The 16,603-nt window shown below is 40.1% G+C and overlaps 1 protein-coding gene across 3 annotated transcripts in view; it reads left to right on the top strand.

The window, feature by feature from the left end:
- Positions 1 to 5,815: 5,815 nt before the first annotated feature.
- The window catches only part of Wdr37 (WD repeat domain 37), a 62,875-nt gene continuing 52,087 nt past the window's right edge, over positions 5,816 to 16,603 (top strand). The window contains exons 1-2 of one of the 3 annotated variants that reach the window (XM_027405078.2): positions 5,816 to 6,060; positions 15,438 to 15,615. In XM_027405078.2, the coding sequence (XP_027260879.1) occupies positions 15,478 to 15,615 (138 nt within the window). In that variant the 5' untranslated portion in view covers positions 5,816 to 6,060; positions 15,438 to 15,477. Of the gene's footprint in view, positions 6,061 to 6,485; positions 6,725 to 15,437; positions 15,616 to 16,603 lie in introns of those variants that run through there. The other 2 variants (XM_027405076.2, XM_027405077.2) reach the window with 2 other exon arrangements.

Raw genomic sequence — 16,603 nt, 5'->3', positions numbered from 1 at the left:
ACTGGGGTTACAGGTACACTTCCAGGCCCAGTTTTTATGTGGGTTCTGGGGATCCAAACTGAGATCCTTATCCTTGCATGGCAAGCACTTGACCAACTAAGCCATATCCCCAGCCCTGGCTATTTTTTGATGAAACAAGCACAAGTGCTGGTTTTTTCTTTTTTGTAGTAGTTATTTCCAATTTTGAAATTTGGAGCTTTTTTTTTTTTTCTTTTTTCTTTTTTGAGGCAGGATCTCACTGCAGCTCTGGCTGTCCTGGAACTCTGTAGATCAGGCTGGTCTCAAATTCACAGAGTTCATCTTCCTAGTGCTGGGATTAAAGGCATGTACACTATACCTGGCTCAGGAATTTGAAATTTAAGAGAACACTTCATATTTTAGAATTCACTGATTTTAGTTTTAAACCTAAATACATATTTACTATGCATGATTTTGTAATATGCATTGGTCGTTTGAAGAATGATTTACTGAATTAAGCAAGTCTTCCTAATGTTGACACTTTTCATTGTTTACTATCAAACAATCACATTAACGTCAGCAATATTCTTGAGACACATTAGGCACCTTTCCCTGTGGGTCTAGGACAGGAGTGAAACCTTGTTAAAAGACTGCTAAATACTGTTAAGTCATTGATAATGGTGATAATAAGCATTTATTGTAACTATTCCTTTTTGTGTTATTTTCCTATTAGCTGAAATGGGAGGTGAGGGTTGATTGCCTAATTAACAGATACCCCCTCTCTGGTGCAGTCAGCCAAGCAGCCAGCCACTTTGAATACTACATAGACATCATGAGGAAGCTACATAACAATGCCAGCTGTGTACTGCTGAATTATTACTCCCGTAGCCTGACTCCTGTAGGTATTATTCCAGATACAACTGTTTGAAATGGTTTACAGCAGGCCTTTTTTTTCCCCCATCAGAAGCCTCTGTGAACTAGATGACCATGAAGCTTTCCCATGAAGACAGGTTTGGAGGCACACTAGACAAATGGGTTAGCCATGAAATGGCTCTTGCAGAGGACCTGGATTCAGTTCCCAGCACCCGCATGGCAGATTTGTAACTCCAGTTCTGGAGATTGGATACCTTCTGGCCTCTACTAACACCACGCACACATGTGATGCATATATATATATAAATGCAGACACTCATTTACATAAAAACTTAAAAAATAAAGAAAAAGTAGGAACATTGTCTCAAGTGACCTAACAGAAGAGCTGAGACTGGAGTTTTTGAAGACAAGGTCTTGCTATGTACCACAGGTTAAACTGAAAAGATACAAGTAATCCAGATTAGCCTTGTATTAATGGATTTTCCTCTTGGCAAAGACTGTTTGAGATATCATGTAGCCTCAGGCTGGCTTTGACTCGAGTATTTCTTCATTGCAGAGGAAAGTGTCTGAGATGTGATGTAGCCCTAGGCTGATCTTGAATTTCCAACCATTGTACCTGGGCTTCCTAAGTGCTATGATTTCAGGCATGCACCACCATTCCTGGCTTGAAATGTTTTAATGTACCATGTTTGTTTTTATTTGATCAAAATTACACTAGGAAAAAGGACAAGGGTTGTAAAGATAGAAGGGAAGTAAAACGTAGTAGCCCACAAACAGGTACGTTAGCTCTGTGTTACCTTTGAAGGTTGGAAGGAGATAGTTCTAGACTAATTTCAGGGGAACTCAGCAACAGTCTGTAATAAGTAATATTACTGGATTACTAGCCTTTGAGTTTCTCAGTGCTTCATGGTTACAGTCTCCTTCCTATGAATTCCTTGGCTTTTCAGATCCTTTCAACCTTATTTCTAATTGGTAGATGTCCTCTGTTTTAACTGAACTTTTTAGAGGACTAATTTGGAAAGCTCTGCACTCTTTTTGAATTGACCTTTGTTATGAATTGTTTGATTTAGATTTATATATCTGCTTTTGTATCAGAATCCCATTCTGGTTCAACCAGCAGTACCAAGAATGTGAGTACAAAGTTTAAAAGATAAGTAGCGATGAACACTATAGGAATTTAGAAATTAAACAATTGCTTTTGTTTCTAATTACATATGCTTGCATTGTACATATTGAACCTTTGGCACAATTTCAGAGGTTTTCATCAACTGTTCCACTATTTCATTATAAATAGTTTTTTTTTTGCTTTAGCTGTACCCATTTTGTTTTTTTAAGATTTATTTTACCTTTATGAGTGCTATATCTGCATATACACCTTTATGCCAGAAGAGGACATCAGATCCCCCTATAGATGGTTGTGAGCCACCATGTGGTTGCTGGGATTGGAACTCAGGTCCTCTGGAAGAGCAGCCAGTGCTCTTAACCACTGAGCCATCTCTCCAGCCCCTTATAAGCAGTTTTGTATATTTTATGTATTATGGGTGATGAGGCAAGAAACAAAGTGGTAGAATAATCCAACCAATGGATGGAGTTTTTAAAATATTAAGAAAGAAATATATGGAAATTCCTTTTCCTTATTGGTCATGGTTTGGATAGGAAATGACCCTCAAAGGTCATGTGTTGAGGGCCTGGTCCCCAATACAGCAATATAACAGGAATCAGAAGTTGAGCCTGGGGTCATATCATAAGCATTATGATCTTATTAGTGGATTAATCCCTTAGTGCACTGACAACTGAAGGAATTGTTAGGAGATAATGGAAATGTTTAGATCAGAGCCTAGTTGAAGGAACTAGGTCACTGGGAACAAATTCTTGAAGATTATTCATGGCTATATAGTGAAGCCACCCTGGTGCAAATGAGATCCTGCCCCCATCTTGTTCCTCTCTCCTCTCTCTCTCTCTCTCTCTCTCTCTCTCTCTCTCTCTCTCTCCCTCCCTCCCTCCTTCCCTCCCTCCCATCCTCCCCCTACCCCCCCCTCTCTCTGTTTTTCCATATAGGATTTCTCTGTGTAGTCCTAGCTCTCCTGGAACTTGCTCTGTAGACTGGGTTGGCCTTGAACTCTGAGATTCACCTCCCTCTGCCTCCCAAGTGCTTGGATTAAAGGTGTGTGTCACCACTGCCTGGTGAGACCATCTCAAACAAAAACAAAACCACGAACAAAATGAAAAGAGATATTGCAATTTGCACTGGGATAGTGAAAGATGTCTTCAGGGGATTTTAGGAATTGGTCAACTCTATCTATCATGGACTCATTTTGACTGTACCCTGAGATCACAGGTATAGGGCCACAAGGTATAGGGCCACCTGAAGAAATACTTTTCTGAGGTCCAGCTATCCAGAAACTGAGGGTAATGCTGCTGTGACCCAAAAGGGTCTGGATCTGGGCAAGTGAGCTTGGCATTTTTTTGTATGTTAGCTTTGCAGGCTCACAGGATGTAAGAGCAATGTGGCCATGGAGGATTCCACCCAAGATTTCAAAGGAAGGCCTCAGAGCACAGAGAGGAGATACAGGAAGCTGTGAATGTGAACCTCAAGCTGCAATGGGGACACTAGAGTGCTGGAGATGCTAGAAATGTGGAATATTTGCTAAAGAAAGTTACACTGACTGGAACAAGCCCAAGAAAGAGGCATGTAGACTACAAAAGGCTGCCCTAACCCTGCTGTGGACCCCAAATGGATATAACGCTACAAGCTTTAATGCTTTCTAAGATGAATTTTGGTCTTGCTTTGGTCCAATCCAAATGCATGATTCTCAATGTACAACAGAAAGTCTTCTCTGTATGTATAGGTCTCTGTATACAATTGAGAGTCATGCAGCTACATCTACATGGTTAGTATACAAAGAGATGAGACTTGGAAATTATACCCTGGAATCCTTCCCCTATTTGTCCCTGTGTAACAGGAATATTTATTGTGCCTTTGAATGTTGGAAGATGTAACTTGTTTTTATATGGGCTCATAGCTAAGCTTGTTTTGGGTTTCAGAAGAAACTTGAAGTTAAGTCTTTGAGGTGGCTAGGCTGTTAACAGCGAGAACTGCTCTTGAGGACCTAAGTTCGATTCCTAGAATCCATGTACAGACGCTTATAATGGCCTAGAACTCCAGGAGATCCACACGATCTTTGGGATTCCGTAGACACCTGCATTCACATGTCCAGACTCACACACACGCACGTGGACATAATTTAAAAAAATTAATAAATCTTGAACTTAAAGCATAGTTTGGAATTGTTACAGAGTTTGGGGACTCTTGGGAGTAGACTAAACACTTAGAATTATGAGGTGACCATGAGTCTTTGGGGGCCAAGGACAGAATGTATGGTTTGAATTCAAAATGCTCTCTACATGTTCACATTTTGAGTGCTTGTTCTCTAGACGGGGATGCTACTTTGGAAGAGTAATGAAAGTCTATAGGAGGGGCCTAAGGCTGGGGATAAGCCATTACAAATATATTATTCCTGGCCTCTTCTTGCCTTGTTTTCTGCTTCTTCTCTGACATTCAATGAAGAATTTCTTCTGCCAAATGTTCCTGCCACCACCATATCCTGCACAAGTGACTATAGAACAATTCCCCTGAAACCATGTGCTAGAAGAAATCATCCCTTTCTTTTTTATTGGGCATGTCCATCATAGCAACAGAAAACTAACACCACCACAATATTTGCATTTCAACACTGTACTTTGTGAAGATTCGGTTACTCAGGTGTTGCCATGAGATTGGGTGTGTGTGTGACATCTTTGTGTACAATGATATCTTTGTGTACAATCTTGAGATTCTGAATGCATAATAATGCAGTATACATGCATAGGCTTCTTTATGCACCTCAGATTCACACAGCTGTTTCTAAATGGCTAATATGCATGGAGAAGAGTTTCACTTCTGCCTCTTACTCTGTAACTTTAGGCTATTTTTTTTCTTTAAACTTTTAAAATTTTTATGTGTATGAATGTTTGGCCTGCATGTATGTATGTTTGTATGTATGTATGTATGTATGTATGTATGTATGCATGTGCATGCTTCATGCTGGAGGAGGTCAGAAGAAGGCATTGGATCCCCTGGAACTTGAATTATAGCCATAAGTGGGTGCTGGGAATTGAATCTGGGTCCTCTGCATTAGCACCCCACCCAGCCCCTATTTCTGTTTTGTTTTTTTTTTAGAACCCTAAATATATCAAAGATAAAATGTACCTTCATTAACTATCTAAAGTGCTATCCAAATGTGGCTGCTTTGTTGCAAAAAAGCCACGTCGTGGAATGTTCCTTGGGTATGGAATTGTAGTTACAGTGCTTTCTGCTGGCTACCATGAACAGAAGAATCTGATCCATTTATTGTTATTAAATAAAATTTTATTTAAACATCACAGCCTCCGAGTTTGACAATAATTTCCCTGAGAAGTCAAATCTCTTTCTCAGTTCACTTCCTAGAATGGTTTCTAGTGATAAGCTTTGATTATCATACTTAATTACACAAGCCCTCCCCTATTTTCTTGTACAGAATGCTTTGATTATTTGAGTCTTCAAATATGATAAATTTGTTTCTTCTCCAACAAACATATTGTATTACTGCTTTTTGAATCTTAACTTATAGTTTTATTTTACAGGAGGAGGAATAATGTTGACCCATATAGAAGGAAAATGCTTTTATGCTTTTACTTTAGGTGAGTTTTAAGCACCCTGTTAAAGTTGCTAGTAAAGACAAGGAGGCTGTTTATGTAATGGTTCCATTCTGTTATGTAGGTCTTCCCAACCTAGATTAAAAAAAAAAAAAAAAAAAGAAAAAAAGCAGAGCAGCTCAAGTCCCACCTTTTGCAGTGAACAGCTGATTCTGTTTTCTCTTCTTAGCCAATGGTGATCAGATATTTCAGAAGGAAACTGGGTGAGTCATCTTCTGCAGATAAGCTGAAATATTAATAGTTCTATCTCCACCAGGCTCTCCTGCAGCCAGAGAGCAGGACTCCCACAGAGTCCTGCAGGGAGAAGTGGTTCCCAGCAAGTCAGCCTGCAAAGCGGGTTGGATTTGAGAGATTCTGAAACCAATTTTAAGTTTAGAGTATACTTGACTTTGCATTTTAATAGATTATCTTCCTTTCCAGTTCTTGGGTTTGCTTTAGGACAGATGGACTTAAAACCTGCCTGACCGTGGACCCCTCACCGGAACACCTGCAGTGGTGAGTACCCACAGCCCCGGAGGCTGCGTGTGCTTTCCCCATGTTACCGACGCTCCGGGGTCACGGGGAGCCATTCCTGTAAGGATCGTGTGTATTGTGTTTGCAGGGTGCAGGATTTGGGGTCTAGCAGTGCCAGTGACTGGCATCTTGGGGAAGCTCCTGACAGGGGAAGTGCTGGGCCTGCTTACGCCACCAGGGGGCGGCATACTCGTTCTCCTGCAGTCACTCGCTGGGTCTCGGCTCCGCGCCCAGCTAGGCCATAGTGGAGGCCGCCAGGAACCCACGCCAAAGCCGCAAGCCGACACCGGAGACTGGCCGCGCGCAACGAGCCCTTGGGACCGTGCGAAGGAAACCAGGAAAGAACTTCCGCAGCCGTTAGCCGTGGGGCGGGGCTTCCGGTCTCTGGGTTGCGGCGTGCACCTGGGGGAGGGACTTCCGCAGTTACCGGAAGTGCGGGCGCGCCAGTTCGGGTCGCCGGGTCGTGTCAGTGCGGGAATCGGTCGAGTTTTCTACCCTGCTCTGGGTCGGTCCTGGGAGCTGCTTGAGGACCCACGAGTGAGTGCAGCCCGGGCTGGCTCCAGGAGGAAGTGAGTGTTGCTACTGTGACAGGTGACGCCATCTTCCCAGCTGTCTGCTTGGCGTCCTTCCCGGGTGCCCGGAGGAGGTGAGGTGCCGGGGTGGCGGTGGGGACGAGCCGGTCAAGGCTTAGAGGTGGACAAGGGATACGGTCCTAACCCTGCGCGCTCCCTCTGGCTTCCTCTGTCTCCAAGTGGTGTCTGCCTGGCTGCTTGTGCCCTGGGGGAAGCCCTTGGAACATTTTTCGAAGATGGTGACCTTCGATCCCTCAGAGACCGGGGTATGGCCTCTGGGAAGGAGGAAGGGTTGGGGGCGGAGAGTGACGGGTGAGCAGATGCTGAAGTGGTAAACCCCCGCCAGGCCTTTGTTTCCCTTTCTGAAGACTTCTCCTTTTCTTTACCCTGTACACTTCCACCTCCGAAGATAGACATCAGGCTCGTCTTACCAAAAAGTTGCATAGATATGCGATCTTAATTTATGAGTCGACATAACCGAACCGTTAATCAGGTTCTTAGAGCTTTTATCATCCAACTTGAACTCAACGACGTTCCTTGTGTAGGCAGACTAGGTCCGTTAGCTCTATCCTACTGAATGCAGATTGCTGGGCAGTTTCTTTGAAGTTCAGATGGGTTTCCTTTAAGTAGATTATTTTGGCCTAGAATTTTGCCTTAAAAGCATTGCTGAAACTGTTTACCTCAAAGTAATACAGCTTAAGATAATATGCTTCCAGGATACTTTTCCGGTTTCTAAGAAATGCTACCTTCCTTGATGTTTTGGTTACTTTGCTGATCAAATTGGAGTGCTTGTGAATTCCTTTTGACATCTTCTCTCCACACTTGAGTATGGTATACAAATATAGTCTGACCTAAGTGGGATAGAGCCCTTCCATTAGTGTTGCCCATAGGAGACAGTAGCACAGTGGTCACTGGCCACATATTGTAACAGTGTGACCTTAGTGTTTATGTCAGCCGCTTTTTTTTTTTTTTTTTTTCTGTTGGAAGGTTGTCTGTATCAAACTTTCTTTGCAAAAAAGTTCTGGACACAGGACCTTACTAAGTTTGTTTCCTTCCTGTTCTCTTACCCTGTTTTGATTTTTTATATAGGTATTAACTTACTTTGCTTTTGACTTTAGCTAAAATCCTTGGGATTGGGTATTTTTCCCATCAGCCCCCCCCCCAGATAATCTATATGTTTTTTTTTGAGACAGGGTTTCCCTGTGTAGCTTTGTAGACCAGGCTAGCCTCCAACTCAGAGAGATCTGCCTGCCTCTGCTTCCCAAGTGCTGGGATTCAAGGCGTGCACCACCACCACCCGGCAGAATTTTTTTTTTTTTATTTGTACTAAATTTCATTCTTGGTTTGAGTTTCTCTTTTTCAGTTATTAAGATAAAAAAAATCTTGGTGGTAGCTTATTTAACTAATGATTCCTGTCAGCTCAGTGACAGCCTTAGAATTGATTAAGTATGCATCCTGTGCCTTCATCTCATCAGTGACAGAACATTTTAAGCAACTTAATGCTGGAGACAGATTTCCAAGGTTATTTGTAGAGACCATTCTCTCCTGATACTGGTTAGACATTACATTGGTGTTTCCTCCCTCTAGGAATTAATCTAAAAGTATCATTACAATGAAATATTAATAGTATTAATTCATTGAACTTATGGATATTCAGTGACATTTTATACTGCCACCTGCAAATTGTATAACCATTCTTTTACATATAATTAACATTTTTTAAATTAAACCAACTATTTATTTTGAAAGACATATCTTTTTTCCTGAAAGAAAAATGAAATCCTTGCAAGGTATAAAATGGAGAGTAATGTTTTATATTATTTAAAGTAAAAGCATGAATGAAGAGTTTGTTATACTGCCTTTAAAAACCATTTCAGCAAGCTCTTGTTTTGGTTCTGTGTACTTAATAAAAATCTGATAATGTAGGTAGTAACAATTTAATACTGAACATACAAACTAAAAAGAACCTTTCGAAAAGATAGAAAGCGAAGTGTTCATTGATGTTGTTTAATGTTATACCATTTGCCAAGGCGGTGAATTCATTACATTAACACTGTGTACAGAGGTTTTATTCATTTGTCAAATGTGTTGCACTAAAGTTGGACATGTATAGTTCTGCCTTGCTTACAGATAGCAGAGAAGAGAATACACCTGTGACACCATGTAATAAGGACAAATGTGTGTCAGACCATAATCAGTTAAGAGCGAAGGAGGAAACTATTGTAGCTTTCCATTTAATGTGCTGATCTATTCTGTTGTATTGGGTAGATATGAGTGTTTTGAAAGAAAGTAATTATGTTTGGGGGCTTCAGATTTCTTTCTTTAAAAGAATGTATACATTGTAATTGTAGTACGTAGTAAAAGTAACTTTTTAAGATAATTTTTTTTGTGTGTGTGGTGCTGGTGATGAAACTAATGCTATTAACCATGCTTAGCAATCTCCTTCCCCTGAACTACATCCTGTCCCAGACCTTTTTCTATTGAGACAGAGTCCCTCTCTATGTAGCTCTAGCTGTCCTGGGGCTCTCTATGTAGACCAGAATGGCCTTGAACTCAGAGATGCACCCGCTTTTACCCAACTCCTTCTTCCCCGTAGTGCTGGCATTAAAGGCATTTGCCACACACCCAGGTAGACCTGCCTTATTTTCAGAGTTAAACAGTTTTCTTTCTCTTTTCAGTTATGTGATTACTGTTTTGGTTTGTAAAGTACTGTCAGAGTGCTTGTTGAATTTGAAAATTCTACCTCAAAGTCATTTTGTGTGAGAATCAGTGCCTCTGCATTTATTGATCCATTTAAGTCTCATCAGCAACCTTTGTAGCAGTTTTTCAACCTCAGACCTGTTACCATTCACTTGCCATTCTTTCTGTTTTCACTTGTCTAGTTTGGGTTCTGTGTGTGTATCATTTTAACATTTCTTTTACAAGTGTTTTCAACCTCATTGTCACTCTTGCCAGGATACCAGTCCCCCAAACCTGAATTTTTGTAGTAAATCAAACATTGAATTAATTGTATCTGCAAGAATGCATGGCATTTGAGTGCAGTGGCCACAGAAGCCAGAAGAGGGCGTCAGACCCTCTAAATTCAAGGAGTCTACAGTCTAGAGCTGGAGTTGTAGGGGGTGGTGAGTAGCCGGACTGTTCCTGCAGTGAACTTGGGTCCTCTGGAAGAGCAGCCCATGCTGCTTAACTTCTGAACCATTTTTTCTTTCTTTCTTTCTTTTTTTTTTTTCTGAGACAGGGTTTCACGTAACCCAGGGTGCCCTTGAACTCTAATTATTCAGCTAAGGCTGACTTTGAACTTTGGTCCCCCTGCCTCTACCTCTCTCATTACTTTTTTGTTAATACCAGTACATAGTTTGGAATGAAGATAGTGCCTGCAGCCTTTAGATGTGGTTTGAAGGGAAGGAAATGTTAAATAGGACCTATATTAGTTTCTTATCACTGAGGCCAAATTTTGAAGACAGAGCAACTGAAGCAGGGAAGGGCTTATTTTGGTTCACAGTTTAGAGGAATGCAGCCCATGAAGGCATGTTGTCAGGAGTGCTTCGGTCAAGGGCGCCAGTCAGGAAGCACAGAAAGAGCTGGTACTTTGCTAGCTTTGTCTTTCCCTTGTATTCAGTCCAGGCCCCTAGCCCATGAGGTGACGATGTACAGAGCTAAGATGTGTGTCCTCCTCCCTACTCTATAATACACTCAGATGTGTGCTCTGTAATGTCCCAAGTGTTTCTTAACTCAGGTAAACAGACACAGGACTGTAGAGTTCTGGGGGAAAAGATAGAGGATGTAATACACAGGCAAAAATAAAGATGAAAACAGTGTCACAAGACTTACAACAGACTACAGCTTCTGAGTGGGGCTGGTAGTACTCCTGGTGTAGGAGCTACAGTTCCAGAGACCAAGTTTAAAGTTGTGGGTGTGTAGACATGTCTGGTGGGTCCAGTTGTGGTTCTGGCATCCACAGTACCATTTTGTTTAACCTGAGGGCTAGCTTACATCAGTGTCTGTTAGAGGAAGGATGCTAGAAAATGTCATCTGAAAAAAAAGCACCTGACAAATTGCTGGATTCCAGCAGTGACTCATTTGACCAAGACAACTAAAACCATTGCCTGTGATGCCTAGAATGACAGCCAACAATGTATCCCAGTTACAGAAAATATGAGGCAGTAATTGGAAATAAACTGTGTAATACTGTGTCAAAAGGCTGCACACAGGCTAGGCGGTGGTGACACACCCCTTTAATTCCTGCACTGGGGAGGCAGGTGGATCTCAGTGAGTTCAAAGCCAGTCTGGTCTACAAGGCGAGTTCCAGGACAGTCAGGACTGTTAACACAGAGAAACCCTGTCTCCAAAAACCAAAAAAGAAAAAAAAAATGCTGCACACAGAATGCTAAAATGATATGATTTTGTTGTCTCCTTTAATTGGATAGATGAAGAATAAGGTTCTTGTAAGTACAAGTGAGTGTGAGCTTGCTAATTCTGACTGTGGACTTAGAGTTACTGCAGCAGCGGTTAAACTGAGTCAACCAGTTTTCTTGAAAAATAAGTGAAGAATTTTAGATGGATATTTGACTGCATGGTGGAAACTGCAATTTCATTTCTGTCTACTATTTTGTTAGCTAATTCTAAATCTTCACAAATAGGAGTTGTAGGTAAAAATCCTAAATCCAGGATTCTTGTAGAAGCAAAGGTTGGTTGACACATTGTTGTTCTAGTAGAGACACTAAATAATGTCATTAGTTTACCAAATCCAGGATGTCACATGCCTGCGTATTTGCTAATAATATACCAACATTATAGAGGCCCCTGGAATGATAAAGGAATCTTTCTCCTACCTTCCCACCACTCATGAGGTTGGAAGTCCAGAAATAAAAACACTGCTTTTGGGGAAAGAAGAGGAGAGGAGAGACTAATATATTATGAAAAATAATTTCCCACAGGGGAAAAAATGAAGGAATGCTGGACATTATACATAAAATGAAGTAAGACTGAAAGATGACGGAAGGTAAAGAAACTGGTTAGGTCCATTGAGATCTGAAAAGTGACATAGCATTTAGTTTTCTATTTCCATTGTATATTCCTAACTTGATGCCTTAGAAGTCTGCAACCAAGGAACAGCAAAGGACTCAGGCAAAACAAACAAACAAACAACAAACAAAACAAAACAACAACAGAGAAAAAAACAGAGAAAGAGAGAAAGAAACTAGACCTCTGTCTATAACAACTGGAAACAAAGCTTGGAATTGGAGAAGGCTGGGTGAAGATCTGGGTTTGTTTTTATGCTTATTCTTTTTTCCTACTTAGGTGACATCAGAAAAGACTTAGCACAGATTCAAGAAGAGGCAGACTGGAAAGATGGCTCAGCAGTTAAAAGTTCATGTAGCTCTTCCAGAGGACCGTGGTTTGAATTCTAGCAGCCGCATAGTGGCTCACAGCCATCTGAACTCCAGTTCCAGGGCATCTGATGCCCTTTTTTGGCATCTGATGCCCTTTTTTGGCCTCTGTGGGCACCAGACATGCATGTGACATACAGACATACATGCAGGCAAAACACCCATAAGCATGAAATCAAAAGTGGCTACCCCTTTGTAGTGGCAAACAAACCGTGGGGAACAATAATGAACACCCCTGATTCTTCAGCCATGATATTCTGAGTGGTGCCAGAGAGGAGGCTGAACTATTGTGCTAACCCTCAGTAGTAACTAAGAATCTTCCTCATGTGATGGCACATGAATCGGGAGCCTTAACTGAATCTCTCTGCCTTCCTTATTCACTTGGCAGTAGCTAAGCAATACTCCTGTTTGCCAAAGCAGTTTTAGGAAAGTCATGCTGTAACATATCCCAAGACTGATAGATCCAAATGGTCAAAGTTTCAATTAAAAATCAGTTGACATATGAAGAACTATGAAAATCTCAGTTCAAATGGTAGAGAGAAATTAAAAATAATCAGTGCTAGCACAGATATGACACTGATACTTCAATTAGTTGACAAAGATTTTAAATTCACCATCATAAAACTGTTTTAAGATTTAGAAATAAAATGCAACTACAGGCATCTGATTTTTGACAGGTGTCAAAAACATTTGTGCTGGGGAAACTGTGTATCCACATGTAGAAGATTGAAATTACAACCATTTACTCTGTTCATAATCAACTCAAAATGGGTCATAGATCTTCATGGAAAATGGGAAATTTGAAACTGCTAATGGGAAACACTTCAAGATACAGTCATAGTCAAGAGCTTTCTGATCAGGACTTGAATAACTTAGGAAACAATATCAAGAATTGATAGATGGGGTTGTAGCAATTAAAAAGCTGTTTCTAGTCAAAGAAACACTAGAGTGAAGAGACACTCTAGAACAGGATGATTTTTTTTTTTTTTTGCTACCTAATCATCTAACAAAGGATTAATATTTAGGATATAGAGAAATTAAAAAAAATACCAAAACAAATAATTCAGTCAATAAGCAGGAAAATGAATTGAACTTTTCAAATGAAGAAATACAAATGGCTAACGTTCAGCATCTTTATTTATTATCGAACCGCAAATCCAAATTGAGTTGAGTTTTTGTCTTACACAATCAGAATGCCCATGGTCTTAGCTAGCTTTCTGTTGCTGTGATAAACATCACAACCAAAAGCAAACCAGGGAAAAAAAGGGTGTATTTAATTTCTACAGCTTCTAGTCCAAAACCAGGGATTCAAGGTAAGAACCTAGAGGCAGGAGCTGAAGCAGAGATCACGGAGGAGTGCAGTTTACTGGCTTACTCCCCATGGGTTGCTTAGCCTGCTTTCTTTTCTTTTCTTTTCTTTTCTTTTTTTTTTTTTTTTTGGTTTTTCGAGACAGGTTTTCTCTGTGTAGCTTTGGAGCCTATCCTGGCAGGTGCTCTGGAGACCAGGCTGGCCTCGAACTACAGAGATCCGCCTGCCTCTGCCTCCCGAGTGCTAGGATTAAAGGCATGCGCCACCAACGCCCAGCTTAGCCTGCTTTCTTATATAAGCTAGGGTGGTATGTCTCATACTGGGTTAGGACCTCCTACATCAATCATTAGTCAATACAGTACTCCATAGACTTGCCTACAGGCCAATCAGTGCAGGCATTTTCTCAGTTTAGAGTTCTTCTTCACAGATATGTCTAGATTTGTGTCAAGTTGTGTCAGCCAGTACATTTATCATCAGGAGAAAACAAAACAAAACAAGATAAAGCTCAGATGTTGAGGATATAGGGAAAGGGGAATTCTGCATCCTTTTTTTTTTTTTTTTTTTTTTTTTTTAAGTGGGTTCAAGGGATCAAGTTGTCAGGCTTACACAGTGCTGTTCCCTGCTAACTCATTTCCCTGCCCTCAATGTAAAATTCTAAACGTGCTAGGTAATCTATAAGAAAGCAGAGAAAATAAGTGGATAGAGGGAGAATGAATGTCCATGGATGTCAGTATTGATCTGTACTTGAAAATAATCAGTATAATTAAACCCTGTTGAGTCAGCAAAGAAAATCTATGCCCCCGTATTAATTGATGCCAAAAAAGCATGACAGTTCAGGACAAGCTGGTAGAAAATACTTGAGAAAGAAGTGTTGTCAACTTGGTATTTAACTATAGAAAATCTGTAGCTGACTTTATTCTTGGTGGTGAAGGTATGGCTATGCTTGCCGTTGAAATTGGAAAAAAAGCAAGGATGTACTAAAATTTCTAGCCAAGTTAGTAAAGTATACGGCAATAAGTTTTTACCTTGAAATTGGAAAAAAAAGCAAGGATGTACTACAATTTCTTGCCAAAACAGTAAAAAGGAAGAAATTATCTTTGCTTTTTTCATGTGTAACAGTAGTTTACATTAAACAACAGCAACAAATCATAGCAAAATAATCTACATTTTTCCCTAAAATTTATAAAGAATGTGAGATACAAGCTCAATATACAGTAATTGTATTTTGTATATTATCAGTTAACATGAGAAACAAGGGGCTGGAGAGATGGCTCATAGGTTAAGACCACTGACTGCTCTTCCAGAGGTCCTGAGTTCAATTCCCAGCAACCACATGGTGGCTCACAACCATCTGTTATGAGATCTGGTGCCCTCTTCTGGTGTGCAGATATACATGGAAGCAGAATGTTGTATACATAATAAATAAATAAATAAAATCTTAAAAAAAATATGAGAAACAAAGAAAATAGTGTTTAAATGCTAAAAATATAAAAAGATATTTTAGTGAAATCAAGACATGCACATCTACTAGTAACTGGAAACTCATGAAAGAACAAATGTTTTCATAGGTTTGATGTCCCAAATTGGTAAACAGCTTTGACAAAGTTCTTTTTAAAGTCATAGCAAGAATTAAAAAGTTTTACGTGTATGGGTGGTTTGCTTTCTGGTATGTCTGTCTATGCATCATATGTGCCAGATGCCAAGTGGAGGCCAGAAACAGGTATCAGATCTCCTGAACTGGAGTTAAAGAAGGTTGTGAGCCACCATGTGGGTGTGGAGAATTGAACGCAGGTCCTCTGGAAGAGCAGCCAGTGCTCTTAACCATTAAATGAACTCTCAAGAATTTTCAAGATTAAAAAAAAAATTTTTTTTTTGAAAATTAGGTTAGATCAAGAAATTAGAATAGCTAAAGCAGTTTTGAGAAAGATTTAAACAACAGGAATCACTGTAACTGACTTCAGCACTTGAGTTTTAAACTGTATAGTGAGTACTAATCTTAGAGCTTGAATTGAGAGAAATCCTTGTTAGCTGGTTGTTTCAGTTTGCTGTATTAGAAACGAAGTACTTGTTTTCCCTGTTGTTATTTAGCTTATTGCAGGAGTGACCAGGACACTACCTTCTAGAAGTAATGCCCACAGAAAGCGGAAGTTGTTCGACTGCTCGCCAAGCAAAACAAAAGCGCAAATCTCATAGCCTTTCTATACGAAGAACTAACAGCTCAGAACAGGAGAGGACTGGACTACCGAGAGAAATGTTAGAAGGACAAGTAAGTCAACGTTGGTCATTGCGCATTTTAAAGGTGGTTGTCATGCTTGTAGTATAATTGAAATAGCTAATCCATGTGGGTTTCTAAAGCAGAAGAAAGGCTTCTACTACCAAACCTTTAAAGCACACAGTAAATTCAGCAGCATACACAGAGATAGAATTAGATTTCTTGGTTTATTATGATTATTACTTTGTTTTTTTGAGACAAGGTCTCTCTATGCAGTCCTGGCCATCCTGGAACTCATTATGTGGATCAGGCTGGTCTTGAATTCATGGAGATCCACCTGCCTCTGCCTCCCTAGTGCTGGAATTAAAGGCATGTGCCGCCACACCTGGCTAATGTTAATATATTTATAATAATAACAAAAAGACACAGGTTTGGCAATATGGACTAATTTTATTCTTTGTATAAGTTGTCTTTGTACAAGAAGTTTAGCCCTAGACTTCTAAGACAGCTTTTCTGTTTGTAATGGTCTCAAGCATAGGGGAGAATTAAAATTTGATGCTTTTTTGTTCTCTGATGTGACTTAAGTTACCTTTGTCTTTGTCTCTGCTATAATGAGTATACAGTTTTGATGAATGTACTAATACAGGACTGATAACTAAGTTTTGCTTGTATTTTTCTAGTGCCTTTGTAAATGTCAAATGTTAGGATTTTGAAGAGTATTATTGTGAAGTATAGATAAAGTATGTTTTATTAAAATAATTATATGCAGTATATGCCTATTACGTATGCAGTTATACTTTTTGATGTAGGATCTTTGATCACACTGTGAATCCCGAGATTGTCTTATGTATTGGAAAAACCTGTTTCTAGTTGTGATGTGGCTCAGCCCTAACACATACTTTTAACCCAAGAGTGTTCACCTAGAAACCCACAGAGTAGATAGTTGATACAGTGTAGATTCTGGGAAAACAATTGTTACAGTCTGTTTAGGAAATGATGATGAAAAGGTGGCCACTCTGTTCAGTGCAGGTTGGTTTTTACA

The sequence above is a fragment of the Cricetulus griseus genome, chromosome 3, assembly GCF_003668045.3.
Source record: "Cricetulus griseus strain 17A/GY chromosome 3, alternate assembly CriGri-PICRH-1.0, whole genome shotgun sequence".
NCBI classification, from domain to species: Eukaryota; Metazoa; Chordata; class Mammalia; order Rodentia; family Cricetidae; genus Cricetulus; species Cricetulus griseus.
Note: the sequence above shows the minus strand (reverse complement) of the source record. Positions and strands in the feature narration are given on the sequence as shown.